General features: G+C 60.7%; 1 protein-coding gene across 3 annotated transcripts in view; it reads left to right on the top strand.

Annotated features, from left to right (window-relative positions):
• GTF3C2 (general transcription factor IIIC subunit 2) overlaps window positions 1-23,718 on the top strand; it is a 31,633-nt gene extending 7,915 nt beyond the window's left edge. For 2 of the 3 annotated variants that reach the window (XM_065587300.1, XM_065587299.1), the window contains exons 3-18: window positions 1,098-1,404; window positions 5,353-5,447; window positions 5,940-6,017; window positions 6,337-6,435; window positions 6,870-7,097; window positions 7,622-7,733; window positions 8,023-8,140; window positions 15,978-16,009; window positions 16,403-16,532; window positions 18,598-18,742; window positions 18,981-19,142; window positions 19,280-19,367; window positions 19,725-19,853; window positions 20,809-20,934; window positions 22,015-22,122; window positions 22,813-23,718. In XM_065587300.1, the coding sequence (XP_065443372.1) occupies window positions 1,098-1,404; window positions 5,353-5,447; window positions 5,940-6,017; window positions 6,337-6,435; window positions 6,870-7,097; window positions 7,622-7,733; window positions 8,023-8,140; window positions 15,978-16,009; window positions 16,403-16,532; window positions 18,598-18,742; window positions 18,981-19,142; window positions 19,280-19,367; window positions 19,725-19,853; window positions 20,809-20,934; window positions 22,015-22,122; window positions 22,813-23,025 (2,170 nt within the window). In that variant the 3' untranslated portion in view covers window positions 23,026-23,718. The remainder of the gene's footprint in view (window positions 1-1,097; window positions 1,405-5,352; window positions 5,448-5,939; window positions 6,018-6,336; window positions 6,436-6,869; window positions 7,098-7,621; window positions 7,734-8,022; window positions 8,141-15,977; window positions 16,010-16,402; window positions 16,533-18,597; window positions 18,743-18,980; window positions 19,143-19,279; window positions 19,368-19,724; window positions 19,854-20,808; window positions 20,935-22,014; window positions 22,123-22,812) is intronic. The other variant, XR_010599294.1, reaches the window with a different exon arrangement.
• Window positions 23,719-23,802: the final 84 nt, after the last annotated feature.

The following is a 23,802-nucleotide window of genomic DNA, read 5'->3' as shown; positions in this document are numbered from 1 at the left end:
CCTTTGTCAAATGACCCCACCTCTGGGTCACTAAATCTAGCTCATACCTTTATTTTAGGCACACTAAATTTTAGGGCAATTTGAATAACTGCAGATTCCAAGAGTCCAGCTTTAAACAGAAAGCTGGTCTTAACCTTAACTCCAGCCGACCTGGCTGTCTCTGTCATCCCCCTTGGTGGCCTCTCTAGAGTCCGTTGTGAGTGGGTTCTCGGCCCCTTGCTAGTGTTCCACAGGGCAGAGACTGACCAATTGTCTGAGAAAAGAGCAATTCCTGCTCCAACATCCAAGCTGGCCGCCCATGAGGGAAGAGTGTGCCTCAGTCCCAGGGGTCCTGGGCAAAGGGTGTAGGGCAGAAGCATCAGAGATCTGTCGCGTTGATGGCATCCCTTGGGGCACATAGAGGATTTGTTGGCAACCAGCTATTGGGTCGTTACGATGCTGAATGTCAGCAGTGAAGCAAGCTTAGATTATCGCAGTGCCCTAAGGGCAGGGGAGGATATGCTGATGCTCGGTTGTGTGACATGAGCGCTAGCATGTAGCCTTGGAGCTGGAGTCTGTTGTTGTGCTGGCCAGACCCAAGGGGCAGAGTTAAGGTTAAGCCTGTACCTTTACCTCTGGCATTTCTTGACCCCTCTGCTTTCCCAGGTAGCTGGCACGGTCTCCTTGTTTAATGGTTTGCACAGAATGAATGCCTGGAATCGCCCAGTGGCCTGGTCAAGGTCCCCTTTCCCTCTGCCTGTAGAGCGGAACTGAAGGAGCCTGAGTCTGGCTTTCTCCCTCCCTGGCTGTGAGTGCTGTTCAGGGAAACAGCCAAGGCGGGCAGTGGTGCTCCTAGCCTCTAGTGGCCCTGGCTGACTCAGAGCAGCATTGCTGGGCTCCATTGGAGCTCCTGGGGGGGAAGATTGGCTTTCCCCCAGAGGGGCGAGCCATGGCTCCTGCATGCAGAGCTTGGCTGGGGGGCGGGAAGTTGCTGGTCCAGTCCCGGTGCAGCCTGGTCCTCGGGGCACCAGTGGACACCAGCCTGATGACTGTAGCCCAGGAAGAAGCTAGAGGGGGCAGGGCGGCTCTCTGACCAGTGATGCCTTTGGTGCCCCCAGGGCTTTGCTTTACCTGCAGGAGCTGGCCGAGGAGCTGACATCGGTGTACCGGCCTCTGGCTCCCAACGAGGGCCCCCAGGAACCAGAGTCCGACAGCTCGAGGAAGAAGCGCCGAAGCAGGAAGAGGAAAGAGGAGGAGACTGATGACGATGACCTCTCCCGGGATGTGGACTTTGTGCCCTCGGAGGAGGTGCTGCTGCAGGCGGCGGAGGAGGAGGAGGAGGAGAGCGACGTCCTGCTCAGCGAGGTCTCTGAGTCAGAGCCAGAGGCTGTCCGGGGCCACACCCCGAGGATGCCGTCAGCAGGGGTAACAGCATCCTCTTCGCCTTGCCCCATTGTCACACCAGCCCTGGGTTAATGGTTGGGGGTTGGGGGGGGCTGGCCACGGAGCCTTGATGTGCACGACACCCCGTGTGTATGGGGCAGAGCGGGAAGGGAGTCACTCAGCCCCTGAGCTCTGAGCCCTCACCGTGGGTGTATAGTGCATGGCTGGGGGGGAGGGAAGCCGTCCCTCCTGGGTGCAGGGGGAGGGGGCTCTAGGACATGGCATGGAGGCAGAGCTGCCATCTTAAAGGGACTCGAACTCCCTGTTTGAGCACAGGGCCTAGGACTGGCCGGGAGCTCCTGGTCCCCTGAGGTCACAGCTCCTGTTGGGAAGCTGTTCCTGAGTCTCCCTCCTCTGATGGTCCAAAACTTTCTCTTCTCCAGCCTCAGCGTGTTCATGGTCAGCTTATCCTTGTTTGGTCTTGTGCCAGCATTGGCCTTTAGCGTCAGCGGTTCTCCCCTGTCTTGGACATTACCCGTGCTGTATTCCTCGGGAGCAGTCAGATGTCATCCCCCCCCATTCCCCAGCCCACTCCCCAGCCTGCGTTTTGCTAGGGTAGTCAAAGCACTGCCAGCCTGCTCCCATAAGACAGGCCCTGCGTTCCGCTCATTAGCCTAGCAGTTCTTCTCTGCGCCTGCTCCCGTCTGAGTTCCTGTCTTGCACACGGGTGAACAGAGCTATGCATGGTGTTCCAGGTGGGGTCTTTATGAATGCCGTGCACAAGAGCATTATTACTTTCCTATCTCTGCTAGTGGTGCCTCCCCTCTGAAGTCCTAGGGTCGTACAGCCACATCGAATTGACGGCTCACGGTCATCCTGTGATCCACCCACGCACCCAAGTCTTTGCTGAGTCCCCACTTTATAGCATAAACTCTTGTTGTTTATCCCCCCTTGCACTTGGTACTGTTGAATTTCATTCCAGTTCTGTCACTCCGGTTGTCAAGGTCATCCAGTTCTTTCTGTGTAATAATCTGATCCTCCACTGCATTGACAATGCCTCCCAACTTTGTCTCATCAACAAAGTTCATTAGCACACTCCTGGTTTTGTGCAAAAGTCATTAATGAAAAGATTAGAAAGATTAGTTCCAAGACTGGTCCTTGAGGAACTCCTCTAGTACCCTCCCTCTAGCCTAACTGTTCTCCTTTCAGCACAACCCATAAAAGAGGATAAAGGGCTATAAAATGTAGAAGATGTTTCTGTGGCATAGGCCAAGTGTGTGACAGTAGGTAAGTGTGGGTCATTCCTATGCAGCACAGTGCAAAGGGGGAGTGAGAGTATGTGTGTGATGAACCTATTGGGGCAGCGTTCAGGGGGCAGAGTCTGGTTGACAGGCCATGTCCCATAACCCTCTCTCTCCTGGTTTTCACAAGTTTGAGTTTTGCTGAACTTGACATTCTAGAAGGGCAAGATATATTACTGGCAACTGCAGCTCTGCATGCATGAAGGCTTTGGTCAGTGAATTTCCTAGTTTTTTTTAATCAGGAGAAGTGATGTGGGTAGGAGTTAGTGGGCATTTAGGTAGTGGGCATTATGTAGGTGAGCAGTTCAGACGCTGCTGTATCTCAGGAATGCTGTAGCCAGGTAATGAAGGGGATAACCTAAGTCTTTCATGGTGCTCTTCATCATTATGTTTCAAGGAGGGGAAAATCATTATCCCCATTGTACAGATGGGGAAACTGAGGCATGGAGACTTGGCCAAAGTCACTCATCAGGTCAGTGGCAGAGCTGGGAATAGAGCCCAAGCTTTGAGTCGCAGTCCACTGTTCTCATCACTGGCCCAACACGGTTCCTACGCGACTCATAATTCCCATCCCCCCATGTGCTTAGTTACAGTGGACCAGGTGTAATGGTCATGCTTTGAAATGCTTGTAATATGTAGTTCCCAGCAGGGCTGGGAGGAGAGAGCCCAGCTGTGGGCTGTGTCCCAAGAATGTGACAGCTTTATTCCATGGTGGTTACAGGAATTAAGCATGTGAGAGAAGACTGGTGTGTGTCTCTCCATCCCCCAAGTAACACTCTCCCACACTTCCCAGCTCACCCCCCTCCCCTTCCCATCCCTTTAAGTCATTAGTGCATGAGAAGCCAGTGGTGTACAAAAAAGCATTAATCAGTCAGCAACAGCTTTGCTAACCCAGACCCCAGCACTGGAGACTCCTGAAAGCGTAGGAGGTTCTGAGCAGTGTGACGTGGCCCATTCGTCCCAGTGCGATGGGCTCAGCCGAATGGAGACAAGTAAACCCTAAACCCATAGCTCTGCTGTGCATGGCTCCGTTGTTGGAAGTTCTTTGGAACCATCTCCAGGACACAGCCCCAAGATCGGAGCTGCCAGATCTCACCCACAGTGCAGAAGCTGGAGTTCCCCGGATGTCCTGATCCTGACTGGCCATCACATTCATCCCAGTGGCTGTTCCCATCCCAACACCTCCCGACATGCTGGCTCATGTGGGGCAGGGAGAGGGGCTCTGCTTTCCTCCAGGAAGCCAAGGCCCCCAGATCCCAAGGGGGAGGCAGGGACATCCTCAGAGTGACTGTGTTCCCCTGCTCATGGGGGGAGAAGCCCATCCCCCCAGATCGCAGCACACACAGGAGATTAGGGAGAGGGCTTCAGGCCCCCCAGATCCTGGCTCATGTGAGGGGGGCAGGGGCTGGGAGGACCCTGTAGAAGGGCACAGGACCCTTGGATCCTAATGTGCACACAGGAGGGGAGAATGTGGGGCTGACAGGTGCCCTGCCCCTATTTTCCCTCACCCCTTCCCCATGTCCCAGGCCATCCCTCCCAAATCTTCACCCCCTCACCTGAGCCCTCTGATATTCCCCCCACGCCCCTTCCCAGCAAGCAGATGCGAGTCTGGTTTTTTCCAGCGTACTTTGCTTACATCCCTGGAAAGAAAGGTGTAAGCTACATGCCGTCTTCTCCGCCTCTTCAGCGTCCTGCCCTCTGGGGTTAGTCCTGCCCTGGGGTGGCTGGGTCAGGATCAGAGGCTGCTGCTTAGCCCTGGGGCTCTGCAACTACCGAGAGACTGCTGAGGCTGCAAGCCCTCCTGTTCCTCTCTCCACAATTGTTCAATGTGCTCTGTGTCGCTCTGACATCGCAGGAGAGCTAAACAGGCTGGGGACTGCGGCTCCTCGGAGCAGTGGTGACAGGCGCTCCCAGGGGTAACTCTTTGCCAGGACCAGAGCCCTGCTGTGATTCCCAGCTCTGGTCCCCAAAAGTTGGCAGAATGTGGCAACCCTAAGAAAAGCCCTTGTTGTCCTGGGAGGACTGAGTCTCAGGAGCCCCTTTGTCCAGGGATCCCAGATGTGGGGGCACTATACCTGCCCCCGCCCCCAGGAAGCACCCTGACTTTCCGGGCAGTCTGAGGAGCTGCAGATTCTGGAACACTTGCAGGAGTCAGCGTTAACCAGAACGCTGGTCTGCACTGTGACCGTAGTGCAGGGGGTGGTCTGCTCTACTAAGGGGTTCTGCCTGGTTTGGAGCCAATAGGTTAATTACAGACCCTTGCTACCAGACTTGCTGGTTTGCACTGGGCCAGTTCTTCCCGTCGACTGGGTTGGAGATTCAGGGGCTGAGGCTGGCCAGGGCTGAGGCTGGGGTATGGGCACGCACCTGCTGGTCCCTGCAGCTGGCCAGAACGGGATGCACTTCTCCAGCCTGCAGCAGCCTTTGTGCCCAACCGAGCAGCGGGCTGAGCAGGGGCTCACGGCGGACACAGCCCTGGGGAGGGAGGGAGGGGGGGTAGGGGCTCCATGGGATGGCTGCATCCCCCTGCTGTTTGGGAGGTCTGGGGATGGGTGGAGGTGTGTTGGGGGGCTGCGTCTGGGGGCGTGGGTGGGTTGGCGGAGGGCAGGGAACTAGCTGGGGCTAACGGGATGGTGGTGTGGCTGGGTACCTAGCGCCTGGGTCTAACCCTGCTTTCTCCTGTGCTCAGAAGTCCAAGCCCCAGTGCCGAGGGCTTGCTCCCAACGGCTTCCACAACTCCATCATGGCCCCCGTGTGGAAGTGTCCCAGCATCACCCACAGCCTGTGAGTACGGCCACATTCGCACGAGGCTAGGGCGGGTGCTGAGAGGGGAGCGCCTGGCCCTGGGGCTGCGACAGGCCGGGTGACCCGCATGGCTGGCTGGGCTGGGGTGCTGGAGGGGCTGCAGGCAGTCTCTCCCAGGGGCCCTTTGGGTGGCAGGGCCTGCCTGCCTGGGGTGGCGTGGGTAAGGCTCCTTTGCTCCATAGTTTGGGGTGGCAGGGCTGGGTGCATCAGCCTCTCTCAGGGCTGCCCTGTGGGTAGAGGCCTGCAGGTTCCTTTGCAGCACAGGTGACGCGAGGAGGGACAAGGAGCCCTTGGCAGAAGGATCCCTGGGGTGGTGGGTTTCAGGGGTGAGGAACTGGGGCCAGGCTGGGTTGAATTCTCTACTGTCTTCATGCCCCAGCCTGCCGCTTCTGCCTCTAGCCTGGGCATGTAGCAGCAGGGAGAGCAGCCAGGCAGGGGGCATGTGGGGTTCTGATACCTTGTGCTCCGCAGGCGGGACCGGCACTACTCCCCCTGGGAATTCCCCGACTGGCTCCCTTCCACGCGCAAGTGGACGTTTCTCTCGGAGAGGTAGGAGAATGGCCTTCCGCAGGCCAGGGCAAGTCTGGGCATGGGGCGGCCCCGGCCTTGGGGCTGGAAATGGAGCCGTGGGTAAGGGGTGAATCCACAATATAGGGGCAGTTCCCTACACTAACCTCGGTGGTTGGCAGGTGTCCGGTAATGTCAGAGGGCCAGGCCGGAGCCCCGGGGAGGGGGATGCCGAGGACCAGGCCGGAGCCCCGGGGAGGGGGATGCCGAGGGCTGGAGCCCCAAACTGGGTTTGTTTCCCATGTCAAGACCCTGAGAGGAGAGACAGTGGCTGCTCATTGCTCTCCTTCTGCTCCTTCAGCGAATGTGCCCAGTACCTGCCGGGGGAGATGAAGTCTCCACTCTTCTCTATCCAGCGGGAGGGCATCGAAGAAGACGGTGTCCTGTACCGCATCAACAGGTATGGCCCAGCCCCAGGGTCACTGTCCAGAGCTGGGCCTGGCAGCTGGAGGGCTGTGCCTACTCCAGAATGGCTTGCTGGGCCTTGGCAACAACCCAGAGCGGCTTCTGCCCTGAGATCCTGCGCAGCCGCCGCCTGGTGCTGATGGGAATCGAGGCCCCCGGCATCAGGGCCAGCTGAGCCTGCAGTGTGCCCTGTCCCTCCTGGCAGGCTTCCCTTTGCATTGTACCCTGGGCATTGGTGCAGGGGCCTGGGTTCAGATCCAGGCAGGGCTCCCACCCCCGGAGCACGGCTGGATTATGGCACAGTGTCGGGGCCGGCTGCAGCTCCTCTGCCTTGCTCTGCATGTTCCCCCGGGCAGCAGAGCCCTTAGCTGGCAGCGCCCCCTGCCCTGCTGCCCGCTTGGTACCCACGGCTCCCATTCCCCCGGGCAGGTTCAACTCCCTGCAGCCCCACGAGGAGCGCCTGGACGTGTCCTTCTTTGTGGGTGGCCCGGTATGGGCCATGGAGTGGTGCCCGTGTCCAGAGGGCTCTGCCGCCCCCCAGTATGTGGCACTCTACTGTAACAAGGGCATGGACGAGAAGCACAGCCTGGCCGAGCTCCACACAGGCCCTGCACTGCTGCAGCTCTGGGCTCTGGGCATCCTGAAGCCGGAGGCAGGGTGAGTCGTGTGGGGGAGAGGCTCTGGCGAGCACAGAGCCTGGGGGGTGGAGGGGGTGAGCGCAGAGCCTGGGGGGTGGTGCAGGGTGGGGTGGGGGGCAAGAGCAGAGCTCTGGGTCGGGGGAGAGTTGGGGTGGCGAGCCCAGAGGCTGCGGGGGTGGCAAATGCATAGCTCGTGGGAGTGGAGCAGGACCCCCTCCCCCCCATGGGAAGTGGGCCTGGGGCCTCACCCCCACCCCATGCCCTGCACAGGCTGTCACTCACTCTAGGACCCTGGAGCTCAGTGGCTTGGTCCTGGGCAGAGGCCCAGGCTGAGCACTCTGGAAACCACGGCCCAGGCGCCTGGGAGCGGCTCTGCAGGGGAGGGCATGCTTTACCTTCTAGGTCCCTGCTGGAGGCTCTGCTGAGCTCTCCCTGCCTGCTCCATGTGCCCCGGGGCTATGCTGGAGCTGTGCCCCTGTTCGGGTGGAGGGGGGCTCCTGACGCCCACTAGCCAGGCCCCCCCTAACTTGCCTGTGCCTGCAGCTCTGCCACCAAAGCCAGGCTGGCCTACGCCATCGCCGCCGACCACGGCTGCATCTGGGACATGAAGTTCTGCCCCAGCGGAGCCTGGGAGCTGCCCACCACCTGCAGGAAGGTAGGGGTGCGACGGAGTAGGGGGGAGGCTGGGTCTGCCTGCACAAAGGCTCTAGGGACAGCCCCTGCAGTGGGCCCCATAGATAGGAATCCTGTCCCCCTCCGAGCAGCCTCTGGGGTGGCTGCAGCCCAGCACAAAGCAATGCCCACAGATTGCATCCGCCCCAGGCACAGAATGGCGCCATTGCGCTGCTGCCACCCAGCATGATCCGGCGGGGGGTGGGGTGCTTTGGGTGAGTCTCCCCAGGAGCCGGAGCCTGGCTCTTCAGCCTGTGCGTCTGTCCCTCCAGCCCCCTCAGATGAGCCGGCTGGGCCTTCTGGCGGCAGCCTTTTCTGATGGCAAAGTGCTCGTGTACAGCCTCCCGCACCCCGAGGGCCTGCTCGCTCACAAGAGAGCCCAGGTAAAAGGTAGGAAGAGCCGTGCCGCGGGGGGACGGGGTGGGGTGGGGTGGTGGTGACAGTACTGAAACCCTGGCGGGGCAGTGCATAGGGCTCTGGGAAACCCCTGAGAAATGCAACACCCAGGACCCCACCCATGGATCCTGGGCCTGGTGTGAGCCTCAGGGCACCCCCAAAGCAGCCATGCGGCTCCCTGTGTCAGCCCACGCTCAGCTACACGGCCTGACCCAGGAGCTTCCCAGCCCTGGTGGGGTCCAGCAAGCTTCTCGCACCACACTGTGCACCGCGCCCTGCTGGCAGACTATTCCCTGGTGGGGCCCGGCTGTTCTCCCGAGGTTCTCGCACCGCGCCCTGCCCGCAGGCTAATCCCTGGTGGGGCCTGGCTGTTCTTCCGAGGTTCTCGCATGGCGCCCTGCCCGCAGACTAATCCCTGGTGGGGCCCATCTCCGGCACAGACCAGCTGTCCTTGAATTGCTGAGAGCTCCATTGGGCCAGAGGAGCAAAGCTGTCATCCGCTGTCTTTGTCCGGAGCATCAGACAGTCCTTCAGCGCCCCGGAGCCCCGGCTATGTAGTGCTTTCAGAAGGGCTGAGTCCTGGGACTTGATTTGAGAAGCCTGGGAAGCCAGCGTAGAGCGCAGAGATGGGGCTGATAGAATGGCGGAAGCTGTGGCGCTGAGGCGACCTGCTGCAGCATTCTGAAGGGGTTGGCAGCTCCGTGCCCAGGTCCTTCGTGCTGCTGTAGCCCACCCGAGAGGGGTGACTGAGGCAGGGTCTTCATCTGCCGGGATGGGCTCCGAGCCAGCCGGAGATGGTCGCCGGCGTCACTGCCGGGTGCTGCTGAATCCAGCCATCTCCCAGGCCGGGGACTGACCTGACCCTCACCCATGGAGATGTCCCTGGGGCCCGATGGCCTCAGCCCGGCTCGGGAGCGCTGGAGCCAGCTGTTCTCCAGGCCTGGGGCCATCTCGGGGGTCGTGGGGGCTGGAACATGGCGAAGGGCAGACGGGGAGGTGGCGCTGCGGCCCCGGCGTCTGACCGGCTCACCTAGCGGCTGCAGGTGGCTTTGAGAAGGGCCCGAGGGAGACGTGGTCGTTGTGGCACACAGCCAGGGGGGGCCGTTCCCAGCACTGCTCGTTGGGTGCGTCCCCCAGCAAGGACTCAGCCCACTTCAGCGCATTCCCTTGGACCCGTCCACCTCGCTCAGGTCAGCCAAGCATGCCCTGGTCAGCAGGTCGAGCGCTGCCGAGGGGACGCAGGACAAGAATGGGTGTCTGGCCTCTGTCCGCTGACAGGCGGGAGCCATCATCAGCACCTCTAGGGCTGTTTGCTACTTCTCCATGAGCTAGCCCAGCCTGGTTGTGCCCCTTGGCTGTCATAGAATCATAGAATATGAGGGTTGGAAGGGATCTCAGGAGGTATCTAGTCCAACCCCCTGCTCAAAGCAGGACCAATCCCCAGACAGATTTTTGCCCCAGATCCCTAAGTGGCCTCCTCAAGGATTGAGCTCACAACCCTGGGTTTAGCAGGCCAATGCTCAAACCACTGAGCTATCCCTCCCCCTGGAGGGATGTCTGTGGGGCATATTTCCTCCCTGCCTGGCCTGGCCAACTCTCCCCCAGCCTGGCCGTGCTCCCTTGTTCATGGGGGTTCCCTCTCCAAACGGTCAGAGTGGAGCTGGGCCAGGCCAGGTGGTAGGGGGCATGCCCCTGGGAGGCTCTGCCGTGGCAGGTGTCTGGGTGATGCGCTGGTCATGTTAGCACCAGGGCCCCTCGTTCGAAGCATTGTGCCTGCATAGCTCCCCCTGGACATGCTGCAGCCTGGCCAAGGCGTCCCTGCCAGACAGCGAGAGCCAGCGACAGGCTTGGAACATGCTTGGGAGCCCTGCTGTGGATAAGGCAGTGTCCACCCCACGGGGCAGGGCGAGGGCTCTGAGCCTGCCTGCCGAGGGGGCGGGCTGGCTGGGTGGGAGAGCAGGCAGCCCGGCGCAGCCCAGGCACCTGGGGTAGTGCTGGTGAGGTGCAGCTATTCCTCGTGGCCACCGGAGGGTGCTACTGTCTGCAGCTCTGCCCCATGCTCCGGCTGTGGGGCGGCCCCGCTCCGAGCTGCCCACAGGGGGCCAGGCTGCTGCCTGGGGAGTTGTTGAAGCCTGAGCTGGGTTGGGGAATGGGGGCCCGCCTTAGGGGATGGGAGAGCTGGGGGGCTCCTCCCCCTCCCTCTCCTCCTTGGCCTGGGAGGGGCCTCTGTGCTCTCAGCCGAGTCTGTCAGTAAGGAGGCTCGTCTGCGGGGGCTGGGTGTGATGGATGGCCGGTGCCAGCGCTCATTCAGCCTTGGCCAGTGTCTCCTGTGCTGGCACTGTAACAATGTGAATCCCAGCCCACTCGCTCCTCCGTGGGGCAGCCCCACACCCTGGAACCGCTCCGGGCACCAGGCTCTGCAGCAGGGTGGGGACTGGGCCCCGCTCCTCTGGCAAAGCCCCCGTAGTTCAGCGCATCCCCGCCATACCCCCAGGCAGCCAGCTACGGCAGGTTCACCCTTTGCCTCCTGGTTTGATACCCCTGGGCTGGCACAGTGCCCCCTTTGTGAGGTGGGGGCTCCCCTCCTGCCCTGCCAGCTGGCCTGGAGCTGCCGGAGTGTAGTGCAGACAGCTCTGGGCTCAGCGTGGGGGTGCTATTCCCGCTGGCCTAAGCCCAGCCCAGCCACCATGGCCTAGGGGCTGCTGGTGCTGGAGATCCCCAGGTGTGCATGTGAGTCTTACTGTTCTATACTATACTGTGTGTACCTTAGTTTCCCTGTGTACTGCACCAATACTTAGGTGGTGGGAATTGGGTGTGTGATTTTTGGTGCTCAACTATTTGCACCTGTGTAACCTGAGACCCAGGAGAGGGTGCGGCCAGGTGACACCTTTGGCCGGGAAAAGAGACCAGAGGAGGGGCTGGAGCTGCCGGAGCGCAGTGCAGACAGCTCTGGGCTCAGCGTGGGGGTGCTATTCCTGCTGGCCTAAGCCCAGCCCAGCCGCCATGGCCTAGGGGCGGCTGGTGCTGGAGATCCCCAGGTCAACGTGAACTGCCCTCCCTCTGCTTCACGCACCCCCCTTCCCGGGGCTGTGGGCAGAGGGGCTGCTCCCCCTCCCAGTGTCTCCATGGGCACTCCTCCCCTCCCCACCCCTGGAGGAGGTAATTGACAAGCTGGCCATCTGTGATTGAAGCACCCGAGAGATGCATGACTGCTCGAGATGCATGACTGCTCGGTGCAGTAATTGAAGTCCCTGCCTGAGCAGGAGGAATGGAGGGCACGTGCGGCAGGGAGGGGCTGCTAGACCTGCTGATCTCACGGGGATCTGCTCCCCCTGCCTCCTTGGGGTGGGCTGCTGCCGGTGTCTGGAACACTGGGGTGGTTTCATTACCCATGCCAGGGGTTCCTGCTGTACCGGACAGGCCGGGGAGGGGTGCATGGCAGACGGTTGGATGGCTTGGGAGCGAGGCACAGGGCACCCAGCCTACTGGGGGAGTTCGGGGGCAGGAATGTTGTCTGGTGGGCAGGTTGGCGCTGCGTGGCTGGGCCCAGTGGACAGGCTGTGATGGTGGGAGGGGTCATGATAGGCATATTTGGGGGGTGGCACCTCAGTTTGTCGCTGGGCGGCTGTTGGCAGGACGAGCTGCACAAGGGAAAGCCATAGGCCCGGTCCCACATCGTCCGACTCCCACCCCTGACCCCAGTTTGCCCTATAGGTAGCTGAGTGCCCTGTACCCAGGCCCAAGGGTGAAGCTGCCATCCCTGCCTCACCCACAAAGTTGGGAATTTGTGAATGATGCGCATGGCAGTGACTCCCTGGCCTAGGGACTGCTGCCCCATGGGGACAGAAGGGGTAAAAACTGCTCTGGGGCAGAGCTGGAGATTAGGTGTTTGTGTCACATGACTGGGTGTTAAGGACTGACTAGAGCCAGCCCACGGCAGTGGAGGATCCATACAGGCAGTGTGAGGCCCAAGAACTGAACCGATCCAGGGGACGTTCTAGGGGCGGAATGTGTGAACTCAGCAGGGCTCTGCAGGAGGAGGACAATGGACTGAGAGGTGAGAGGAGGCTGGACGGGACTGACAGACACAGCTTAATAAAGAAATAATGGAGGGTGATGTGATTCGTTGCAATCATCTGGGTTTATGGGAAATAGATTCTGTCCAACTAACTTGATCTATACATGTTACTAAGCGCTTACATGCTTGGCTGATAATGGTAATAGTGTTGACCTGATATACTTAGGGTTCTCTAAGGTGTTTGGCTTGGTATCACTTGACATTTTGATTAAAATACTAGAATGATATAAAATCAACCTGTCCCACATTAAATGGATTAAAAACTGGCTAAGTGGTAGGTCTCAAAAGGTCATTGTAGACGGGGCTTCTCATTATCAAGCGGGTTTGTTTCCAGTGGGGTCCCACAGGGATGGGGTCTTGGCCCTACACTATTTAACAGTTTTATCAATGACCTGGAAGAAAACAAAACCAACACTGATAAAGTTTTCAGATGGCCCACAGATTGGGGGAGTGGTGAATAATGAAGAGGACAAGTCAGTGACACAGAGCGGTCTGGCTCCCTTGGGATGCTGGGCACAAGCAAGCAGTGTACATTTTAGTATGGCTAAATGTAAATGTACCACTAGGAACAAAGGATGCCGGTCAGACTTACAGGCAGAGGGACTCTACCCTGGGTGTCGTGGTGGACAATCAGCTGGACATGAGCTCCCAGTGTAACACCGTGGCCAGAAGGGCTAATGCCATCCTGGGAGCACAAACGGGGGAATCTTGAGTAGGAGCAGAGAGGTTATTGTACCTCTGTTTGGCACTGGTGCGATGGCTGCTGTATCCAGGTCTGGTGCCCACAGTTCTGGAAGGATGCTGATAAATTGGAGAGGAGTCAGAGAAGAGGGGGGGAGGGATAGAGAAGAGGGGGGGAGGGATAGCTCAGTGCTTTGAGCATTGGCCTGCTAAACCCAGGGTTGTGAATTCAATCCTTTAGGGGGCCATTTAGGGATCTGGGGCAAAAAAAATAAATAATAAATAAAAATAGTTGGGGATTGGTCCTCCTTTGAGCAGGGGGTTGGACTAGATACCTCCTGAGGTCCCTTCCAACCCCGATATTCTATGATTCTAAGAGGCATGCGAATGATTGAAGGATTAGAAAGCCTGCCTTATAGTGATTGAGCTTCTGGAGTCTCTTTAGTTTAATAAAGACAAGATGAAGGGGTGACTTGATACAGACTATGCCCCTACATGGGGTACAAAGATTTAATAACAGGCTAGTCAGGTTAGCAGAGACAGGAAGCTGAAGCCAGACACATTCAGACTGGCAGTAAGGTGTAAATGTTTAACAGTGAGAGTCATTAACCATTGGAACAACTAACCAAGGATTCTGATGAATGCTCCATCGCTGCCAATGTAGCAGTCCAGATCGACTGTTTTTCTATAAGCTCTGCTCTAGGAATCCTTGTGTGGCAGATCTCTGGCCTGTGGGACACGTGGTCAGATTAGCTGCTCACAAGGGCCTTTCAGGCCTCGGGATCTAGGAAGAGGGACAGACACAGTAAACCAAAGCAGTCCCACAGCAGCCTGGCTTGAGGGAGCCCTGGGGCTGGCCAGGCTGGACCATGTTAAATTGCAGCAAGGGAGGCTTAGGTTGGACATTAGGAAAAACTTCCTGACTGTCAGGGTGGTTAAGCACTGGGATAAATTGCCTAGGGAGGTTGTGGAATCTCCATCATTGGGGATGTTTAAGAGCAGGTTGGACAAACACCTGTCAGGGATGATCTAGATAATACTTAGTCCTGCCTTGAGTGCAGGAGACTGGACTAGATGACCTCTTGAGGTCCCTTCCAGTTCTTTGATTCTATGTCTTTACTAAGCTATTTGATAGCTGCTTTCAACTACCTGAAAGGGGGTCCCAAAAAGGATGGAGCTCGGCTGTTCTCAGTGGTGGCAGATGACAGAACAAGGAGTAATGGTCTCAAGTTGCAGTGGGGGAGGTCTAGGTTGGATATTAGGAAAAACTTTTTCTCTAGGAGGGTGGTGAAGCACTGGAATGGGTTACCTAGGGAGGTGGTGGAATCTCCTTCCTTAGAGGTTTTTAAGGCCCGGCTTGACAAAGCCCTGGCTGGGATGATTTAGTTGGGGATTGGTCCTGCTTTGAGCAGGAGGTTGGACTAGATACCTCCTGAGGTCCCTTCCAACCCTGATATTCTATGATTCTTTGGTTCTTTGGCCAGCTGAAGGGTTTCCCCACGCTGTGCCAGGGGACTAATAGACCTGCTCTGTCTGGAAAAGGCTGCCTGCTGTCGCTGCAGGTACTTACTGGGTGCCTAAGTCCCTGAAGAATGTGAACGTTTCTGACAAAGTGTCTGGCTCAGCTGGGCTGAGCTCCTGGGGTAAAACAGGAGGGCTGGAGCCCAGAGGCTGTGTCAGAGGTTTGGAGGCTGCGTGGCCTACCTGCAAGGAAGAGTGGGACACCCCCCGCCCCAACACACACCCAGACCCAGCTGATCTGGCCCACGGAAGGGGTTCCTCCAAGGAACTGTTAAAAGCTGGGTATGGCACAGATCCTGGAGGTCCAGGACACCCCCTCCATCACAAGTCCCAGCAGGTACAGGGATCCTTCCAAGCAGGGTGCCCACGGTGCCCTTGTGCTGACTGGCAGGATGAGCCCAGGAGTCCCACGGAGGGGAAGCCCTGGGAGCCCTGCTCTCCTTACCAGCTGCTGCCTCTCGGAGCTGGCTGGGGGCGCAGAGGCTCTGGACACAAGGGTGGGGCTTCAGTTAGGGGTCCCCACTGCGCCAGCCAGCCCTGTCTCAGGAGCAGGGTCCGAGCCAGCCTGTGTGCCCTGCATAGGCAGCTCCCTGGGCAGCTGCCCCAGTGGTGCGGGTCCCGCTGCTCTGCCTTTGAGCCCCGCCAAGGGGCGGGCAGGCCCTGCGAGTGCTCTGGCTGGCTTGCCCGCAGCCAGCTGGCCAGACACTGTGCCCAGCTCAGCGAAAGGCCTTGCGTAGCCCTGGAGTAACTGGCCTGATTGGCCACTGACCTGTCTAATGGAGCTGCCTAATGACTAATGATGAAGGCAGAGCTCCTAGATTCATAGACTCTATGGCCAAAGGGACCATGTAGTGTGACCTGCTGGATCTGGGGGAGGGATAGCTCAGTGGTTTGAGCATTGGCCTGCTAAACCCAGGGTTCTGAGTTCAATCCTTGAGGGGGCCTCTTAGGGATCTGGGGCAAAAATCAGTTCTTGGTCCTGCTAGTGAAGGCAGGGGGCTGGACTCGATGACTGTTCAGGGTCCCTTCCAGTTCTGTGAGATAGGATATCTCCATATATATATAACAAGGGCTGGGGCACCTCACCCGCTTCCCCCAGCATTGAGGGCAGCCAGGCTCGATGTGACGCCTTCACTGGGTGGAGAATCCACCCTTGTCCTGACAATTCAACACCCTCCCTGGTCAGCCCTGGGGCCGAATGCGTCTGGCATCAGTGTGCCACTGTGGGTTCTTGAGCTCTTCTCAGCTACAAGGGGCTTTTCAATGCAGTTGGGATTTTCTCTGCAGATAGGGGCTGGGACCCCGCGCCCGCGATCAACTCCCCTCTCCGTCTTTGCTTGACAACCAGATCGGGCTCCGTCCATCTCGCTGCACAGCGCTTCCTCCAGCCCTCGCATACCAGGCCAACCAAGCTGCCGGCCCCAGGACAGTGTGTGAACCCTTAGGGACTGGGACCTTTCACCTGGGCTGTGGGGCAGCCTCACCCAGCTCAGCTGGCCCTTGGCACAGCTCCTGCCCTTTCTGACTGTCCTGCTTTCTCCTTCCTCCTAGGTGGGCCCTTCCCAAAGCACACCATTTGCAAGGTGAGTGTCTGCTGGTGCAGGCACGCTGGGCCCAGCCCATGCCCCCGTTCCTGGCAGCCCTTCACCCCCACCACACTCTCTGCCCCTGTGGCCCAGGACTGCAGGTGGAATGTGGGTCGCTAGGGGGCACCAGTGCTGGGCCCCAGCAGGGCTCCTGGGGAGCATGGGGCCGGGAGGTGGGATGGGAGCAGCACAGGGCATTTCCCCATGTGGGGGCCCAGCCCAGCGGGGATGGGAGTTGGGTCCCGCGGGGCACTAGCCCTGGTGGTTGTGCTGCGTGATGCCTGGTCCCATGGGGCTGATGCCATGGGTTTGGGTGCTGGTGAGGGAGCCTGGAGGGGCGGGCTAGCGCCAGGACCCTGTTAACCGAGGTTGTGTGCTCGGCGCCCGCAGGTGCAGTGCATTGCCACCCTGCAGGTTGGCTCCATCCAGGCAGGGAACTCGTCCGAGTGTGGCCAGTGCTTCAGTCTCTCCTGGATGCCTTCCAAGCCCCACCAGCACCTGGCAGCCGGCTTCTACGATGGTGAGTCAGCCTCCGTCTGGCACTAGGACGGGCAGGGCCAGGGGGCCGAAGAGGCTGGGTGGGATACTTGGCGGGGCAGGAGGGTGGGCAGGCAGGTGACAGGGAGGGCTGGGGGCAGGGATGGGAAGGGGACAGGGTGTGGCCACAGAGTGGGAGTGTTACCTGCACAAAATTCTCAGGCCTGACTTCCCCTTGGTGAATCCATGCTGACTGTTCCTGATCACTTTCCTCTAAGTGCTTCAAAATTGATTCCTTGAGGACCTGCTCCATGATTTTTCCAGGGACTGAGGTGAGGCTGACTGGCCTGTAGTTCCCCGGATCCTCCTTCTTCCCTTTTTTAAAGATGGGCACTACATTAGCCTTTTTCCAGTCATCCGGGACCTCCCCCAGTCGCCAGGAATTTTCAAAGATAATAGATTATCTAGTTCTTGTCTGTGCGGCTCCTGCAGCGAGTCCAGCCCAGCCAGGCCCCTGCAGGAGGCTTGTCCTGTGTCCCATCCAGGTGCAACACTCCTGGGGCGGAACTGCAGTGGCACTGGCTGCCTGGCCAAACGGGAACCGTGGATCAGCCACCTGGCTACAGCGTCTGCCAGCCCCTAGCTCTGAGAGGCCAAGGTGGAGCCGTGGTGCAGCCTGGCCAGTGCCAGGCCAGGGCTTGCTGTCTTGGCTCTCTCTCTGTCTCCTTGTCAGTTGTCTGAGGTGTGTGTGCTGTCTGAGAGCCAGAGCTCAACACAGCCACCAGACAGTTCTTGTCTGTCTTCTCCACACCCAGCCATGCTGTGGTCATGTGCTCAGCTGCCACAGCGGGGTGTGGCTCTGCGCTCAGCGGGTTCCCTTGGGCACTGCAGGGCCGGCCGTGCCAGTGGGGGGTCCTGGCAGCTGAGTCTCAAATCCCCCAGCTGATAGGCCAGGGCCTCAGGAAAAAATCAGTCTCTCCACCCTCTTCTCCCCCCCCCCTCCTCCACCACTGTGTGGCTGTCTGGGGTGGCTCCAGGGCACTCGCCCCACACTGGCTGGGAGTTCTGTGCTTCGTTTTCACCCACCCATTATCCGTGCGACCTCCTCAGGCACGATCCCAGCTTCAGCACAGAGTCACAGCCAATGCCTGGGGCTCTCCGCTCCATCTTGCCACCCTCGCAAGCCCTTACCAAAAATCACACCAAGAGTCAGGTTACTCCCAGCCCCAAAGCACCAGTCACTTACCCGTCTTCGATCCCACACCAAAGACGCTTGTAGCCAGACCTGTCATTAACTGAAGATTTAGGGTCGCTAAGAAGAAGCAAGGAGGGTTATTTACAAAGTCAGAGCAGGGTCTCAAAAGGTGGCAGAAGCTGCCGTAACAAGCAAGCTCTCTGCGTCCTGTAGGACGAGCCCAGGCTGAGCAGCAGGGGAACCCTTGCTTGTTGCCCTCGCAATGTCCAAGCAGCACGGGGAGACAGTTTCTTCTTGTCGGGGATTTTTATCCCCTTCCCCCAGAGCTCAAGGTGAGGCCAGGAGGTCTGGCGTCTCCTTCGTGGGGCTGGGGGAGGCAGTTAACAAAGGCTTTGTTCTTGGAGGGTTCACAGTGCTCAATGGACCGCCTTGGTGGACAGGACAGGGCCTTCTGTAGGAAGCCAGCGTTTTCCATGAATTAATGCTGCTTTCTTGGGTGATGGCTTGCACCGTTAAGTGTTTGCAATGCAACTCTCTACTACCACCGTGTCCCGTGGGGCACAGATGTCCGACTGGAGAGGAGCATCCTGCCGGCATCTCAAAGTCAGAACACCTTGGTATAAACTTACCCCTGTGTTAGCAGCACTAGCGCAGGAGAGTCGGGCGGATTCCGGCTGTCTATTGGTCAGTGTTCAGGCGAGATCTTGGAGCCTTGGCATGAGCTGGCACTGGTCTGTCAGCATCACAGCAGCAGTGCCAAGCAGATCTGTACAGAGTCATAAAGATAGCTCATAGAAATCAGACAATTCCCACAGACCCTCTAACCCCGATGCTGCCCCTTGGCAGGGGGGCGCTCCCCAGCTCTGTGGGCTGCCGGTGCTGGGCTCACGGGCATCTCGGTGTGTTCCCCTAGGCACCGTGGCCATTTGGAACCTGCCCACCAAGTCCCTGCTGCAACGTGTGCGCCAGCCCGATGGCTCCCTCAAGCTCTACCCCTTCAGGTGCTTCCTTGCCCACGACCATGCCGTCAGGAGCATCGAATGGTGCAAAGTCAACAGGTGAGCGGTGGGCTGGGCGGGGGCAACTAGTGCCTGCCAGGGAGGGGCCCAGCCTGGGTGGGAAAGGCCCTACCCCACGGTGTGTTGCTTGCCCGGTTACCTGTGGGGGAGGGTGTGTGGGCCAGGCGTTCGAGCTGGCCCTGAGGTGCTGGCTCCCAGGGGGGATGGGGAGGGGGCCCAGGGCTCTTGGGATGTGGGGGTGTGGGGCTCTGAGCGCTGCTCCTCTTCTGGCTTTCAGCAACTTTCTGGTTACGGCGGGGAATGACCGGAAGATCAAGTTCTGGGACCTGCGGCGGCTCTATGAGCCCATCAACAGCATCAAGCGTTTCCTGACCACCGAGATCACCTGGCTGCTGCCCTACAATGGCGTCACTGTGGCCCAGGACAACTGCTACGCCTCGTGAGTGACCCTCCCCGTGCCGCAGCAGGAACCTGGCTCCTCCCCTGGGCTGGGTCTGCTGAGATCCTGCATTGCCTGGCCCCTGGGGAGGGGGCAACCTGCCAGCACTGGGCTCTCACTCGCGCTCTCTCTTGCAGGTACGGACTGTGTGGAATCCACTATATTGACGCCGGCTACCTGGGCTTCAAGGCCTATTTTGTGGCCCCGCGCAAGGGGACTGTGTGGGTAAGAGCTGGTGGGGGGAGGGGTCAGGGTCCTGGGGTGCTTGGGGCCAGCTGTGCCCCATAGCCCTTGGTGGGCTGCCGGCTCCTGCGCTCTGCTGGGTTTGGCTTTCGGGGACACACTGTGCTGCCTGGAGCAGGGCCCCTGGTTCCCACGTCCCCCACTTGGTCCGAACCTGCGGCAGGGTGGAGCCAGGGCCCTGCTGCCCGTGGGGTTTCCCGTTCCCCTTTCCTGGCCTGCCAGGGACAGCCCAGCCCTGCCACATGGGCACCTCTCTGACTGGTGGCTGGGGCCTGCCGGGGCACATCTGTCTCGGAGCAGGGCCTGCACTGACCGCTTTGCTCCCCTCTCCCTGGGCAGAGCATCTCCAGCTCCGACTGGCTGAACGCTGTGGCTGCCGGGGACATCACTGGGGAGCTGCTGGCGGCGGTGCTGCCCGACCTGGCCATGAACCCGCTCAACATCAAGCGGCCCTCGGAGCGCAGATTTGTAAGTCTCTCTCCTTGGGGGAGCAGCCCAGTGGGCTGAGAACACGGCTCTGGGGGGAATGGCATGCGAGGGGGGCGGGGGCCAGGGGGCTCAAGGGCTCAATGGGGCAGGGGGACCATAGAGTTGGGTAGGCAAGTGGTTTGGCAGGATGGGTCCATGGGGCTGGGGCGAGTGGGATGGAGGGGTTGTGGGGGGGTGAGCTGCTGGGAAGACCATGGGGCTGGGGGCAGTGGGGCACAAGGCAAGTCCTGTCCCTGGGAGCGAGGGGGGCTGGATGCAGGGCTGTGTCGGCTGAGGGAATAAAGGGGACAGACGTGTTAATGTGACCTGGCCCCCGTCCAGCCCTGACCTGAGGCCTCTGCCTGTGGTGTCCATGGCCCTGCCCATAACAACCCCTCATTAAGGAACAGCCGGCGGGCTCTAGCGACAAGGAAATCTTCCTAAGGCTCTAATTGTACCAGCCTCTCCTGGTCCTTGGCGAGGGTGGGAAGGGAAAGCCCCTGGTAAGACAGTCCCTTGGCCGGTCTCCGAGCCAGAGCTGCCGTGGTGCGGGGCCGGGGGGCAGTGTCCTCTCGGCCCCGCTCTGGCTGCCCTGGTCAGGAACCTCTCAGCATTGGGACGAAGGCCCGGTGCCGCACGCTCCCGTAGCCTCCCGCATTCCTAAAGCTGTTCTGGTTCCCCATGGCTCTTCCTTCACCAGCCCCACAGCGCTGGGGGGAGCAGCCCGGCCCCCGTTACTGTGCCCAGTGTCTGACCGACCCGTTTCGCTCGCTACCTTCCGGCGCCCCAGCTCTGTCAGCACCGTCCTTGGCCCTTGGTTCGGCCCCGGACAGGAAGCACAGCGAGGCCCCATAGTCATCCCAGGCCCTGCTCCCCTGGGGGACGGCCGGCCCCAGCCAAGTCCCTGGGGCTGGGAGCAGCGTGGCCCTGCCCTCAGTACTGTCTCCTCCCCCAGCCCATCTACAAAGCGGATCTGGTGCCCTGCAGCTCTGCGGGAGGCGAGGAGGAGCCGAGGCCGAAGAGCAGGACGTACAGCGAGATGACGAAGGAGCACTGCCTCCGATTCCAGGACACGGACCTGGTACAGGCAGCCCCGTTGTCTCCGCCCTCCCGTGTGTGTGTGTGTGGGGGGGGCTCTCTGCTCCCCTCCCCCTCCTCTGTGTGTGTGTGGGGGGGGGGCTCTCTGCTCCCCTCCCCCTCCTCTGTGTGTGTTTGTGGGGGGTCTCTCTGCTCCCCTTCCCCTCCTGTGTGAATGTGTGGGGGGGGCTCTCTGCTCCCCTCCTGTGTGTGTGTGTGGGGGGGGGGGCCTCTCTGCTCCCCTCCCCCTCCCGTGTGTGTGTGTGTGGGGGGGGCCTCTCTGCTCCCCTCCCCCTCCTGTGTGTGTGTGGGGGGCCTCTCTGCTCCCCTCCCCCTCCTGTTTGAGTGTGTGTGGGGGGGCTCTCTGCTCCCCTCCTGTGTGTGTGTGTGTGTGTGTGCGCGTGCTCTCTGCTCCCCTTCCCCTCCTGTGTGTGTGTGTGTTGGGGGGCCTCTCTGCTCCCCTTCCCCTCCTGTGTGTGTGTGTGGGGGGGGCTCTCTGCTCCCCTTCCCCTCCTGTGTGTGTGTGTGGGGGGGGCTCTCTGCTCCCCTTCCCCTCCTGTGTGTGTGTGGGGGGGCTCTCTGCTCCCCTCCCCCTACTGTGTGTGTGTGGGGGGGCCTCTCTGCTCCCCTCCCCCTACTGTGTGTGTGTGTGGGGGCCTCTCTGCTCCCCTCCCCCTACTGTGTGTGTGTGGGGGGGCCTCTCTGCTCCCCTTCCCCTCCTGTGTGTGTGTGTGTGTGTGTGGGGTCTCTGCTCCCCTCCTGTGTGTGTGTGTGTGGGGGGGGTCTCTGCTCCCCTCCCCCTCCTGTGTGTGTGTGTGTGTTGGGGGGGCTCTGTGCAGACGGGGAAGCTGGGGTCAGCAGGCCCCGGCAGAGTTGCAAGCGGAATCCAGCTCTGCTGAGAGCCAGTGCAGAGCGCTACCCACAAGGCCGCATGGCCTACGCCCTGCCGCTTGCCCGCAAGCTCGCCCCCTCACCTGCTCCCTTGCTCTCACCCGCCCCCTCGCCCCCGGGCCTGCCCCCTCACCCGCCTCCTTGCCCACGGGCCTGCCCCCGTGTCCTGCTCACTCTGTACCCTGCCCCCCAGCGCAGCTTCCGAAACTTCTTCAGCCGGGAGCCCATGCGCAGGATGCATGAGCAGGAGGTGAAGGCCGAGCTGAGCCTGGACCGTATGCAGCTGGAGTCCATCCACAAGGTGAGCGCTGGCTGCAGCCCTGTGCCGGGAAGAACTCTCCTGGTAAGCCGGGTCGCTGCTCCCCCCCCCATGCTGGAGGGGCCCGGCCCCCCACCGGTCCCCCTTCATCCCCCCGTGCCAGTCCCAACAGGATCTCCATGTGCTCTCCCTGCACTGTCTCCTAGAGCCTCGCAGTGGGGCGAGTGCTGGGGGGCAGGGCTGGACCCCAGGGGGCTTGGGGGCAGGACCTGGCTCAGCCCACCTAGAATCCCCCCAGGCTGCAGCTGGAGCCCCTTGCGGGGCGCTGGGCTAGCCCTTGCCACCCGCTGCCTGCCCTCCCTCCTCTCAGAGCCGGTCCACAGTGCGAGGTGGAGATGCAGAGTATGTGGGGCAGGGCTGGGAAGGGGGCGGGAGACCTGAAGCCACTGGCCTCTGAGCTGTTGAGCCCCCCTTTCCCCCCAACGGCTGGGGCAGGGCCAAGGACAGCACAGGGGGCCCCAGGACATGCGGCAGGGGGCAGCCCGCGGGGGGCAGCCATGCAGCAGGCCTGTCTATCTCATAGGGCAGGGGGCGGCAGGGAACTCCTGTGAGCAGCCCCTCACAGTCGGCAGGATGAACTGTGACCCCCTGTCCTGCTCAGACCTGCTGCTGCGATAGCTGGTGACCCCTCCGCCCCCTCGCCAGCCCTGCCTGACTCTCCTCTCCCGGCAGGTTCGCTTCAGCCCCAACCTGGACTCTCACGGCTGGCTGGTGTCGGGCGGCCAGTCGGGCATCGTGCGGGCGCACTGCCTGGTGGGGCTCACCTCCCCCGTGGGCCACAAGCTGCTCCAGGAGTGCCGGGCCCAGTTCAGCGCCATGTACGGGGACAGGCCGGAGAGCCCCAGCGCCAGCCCTGCCGAGCACGGCCTCCTGCAGGAACAGTAGCTGCCCGCCCGCTGCCCACCCAGCCGGGGCCCTGCACAGGGAGCTGCCTCCAGGCGAGCCTGCTGCAGCGCCTCCCGGGGGTCACCAGGCCTGGGAGGAGACCCCAGCAGCCCAGCCAGGGTCCTGCCTCCAGCCGCTCAGTGCATCATGCGGCCTGCCAGCTCCTGGCCCATCGGCACCCCCCATCTATCCCCCTCGGGGTGCGGAGAGGCTGGCTGGCTGGGCGAGCTGTGGCTAGCCCCTTCGGCTGTCCCCCTCACCCAGCCTGTGAGCCTAGGGGTGGGGGTGGGGGTGGGAACTGACCCTCTGTGCAGGGACCCCTCACCCAGCCCTGGAAGTGTGTGTGTGGGGGGGTTGACACTCTGTGAAGGGACTTCTCACCTGCCAGTGGGATGGGGGTGGGGTGACCCCCTGTGCAGGGGCCCCTCCCGGGGTTGAGCCCGTGTGTGTGTAGCGTTGTGGTTTTGTGCCTGTTGCTGTCTGGTCGTGTGCCTGGCTCCCAGCGTCTGGCTCAGGCCCCTCCTGCAGGCCCGGGCGCGGGTGCCTGTGGGCACCGGGGAGAGGCTGCAGAGCAGCTGTGGGGCCGGGCCCAGGCTGTACGGGCAGCGCCTCGCACCCAGACCAGGAGCCGAGAACTCGCTCACATTGAGCCGCTGTGATCTTAACTGTTCAATAAAGTGTTTGTTTTTTAAAGGGTCCTAGTGGTTTTCTTCTCCTTGGAGCAGGATGGACGGGGGCCTGGGTGGGGCGCTGGTAGGGAGCGGGGGGGGCACTGGG

This window comes from Chrysemys picta, chromosome 3, assembly GCF_011386835.1.
Source record: "Chrysemys picta bellii isolate R12L10 chromosome 3, ASM1138683v2, whole genome shotgun sequence".
In the NCBI taxonomy this organism is placed as follows: Eukaryota; Metazoa; Chordata; order Testudines; family Emydidae; genus Chrysemys; species Chrysemys picta.
Note: the sequence above shows the minus strand (reverse complement) of the source record. Positions and strands in the feature narration are given on the sequence as shown.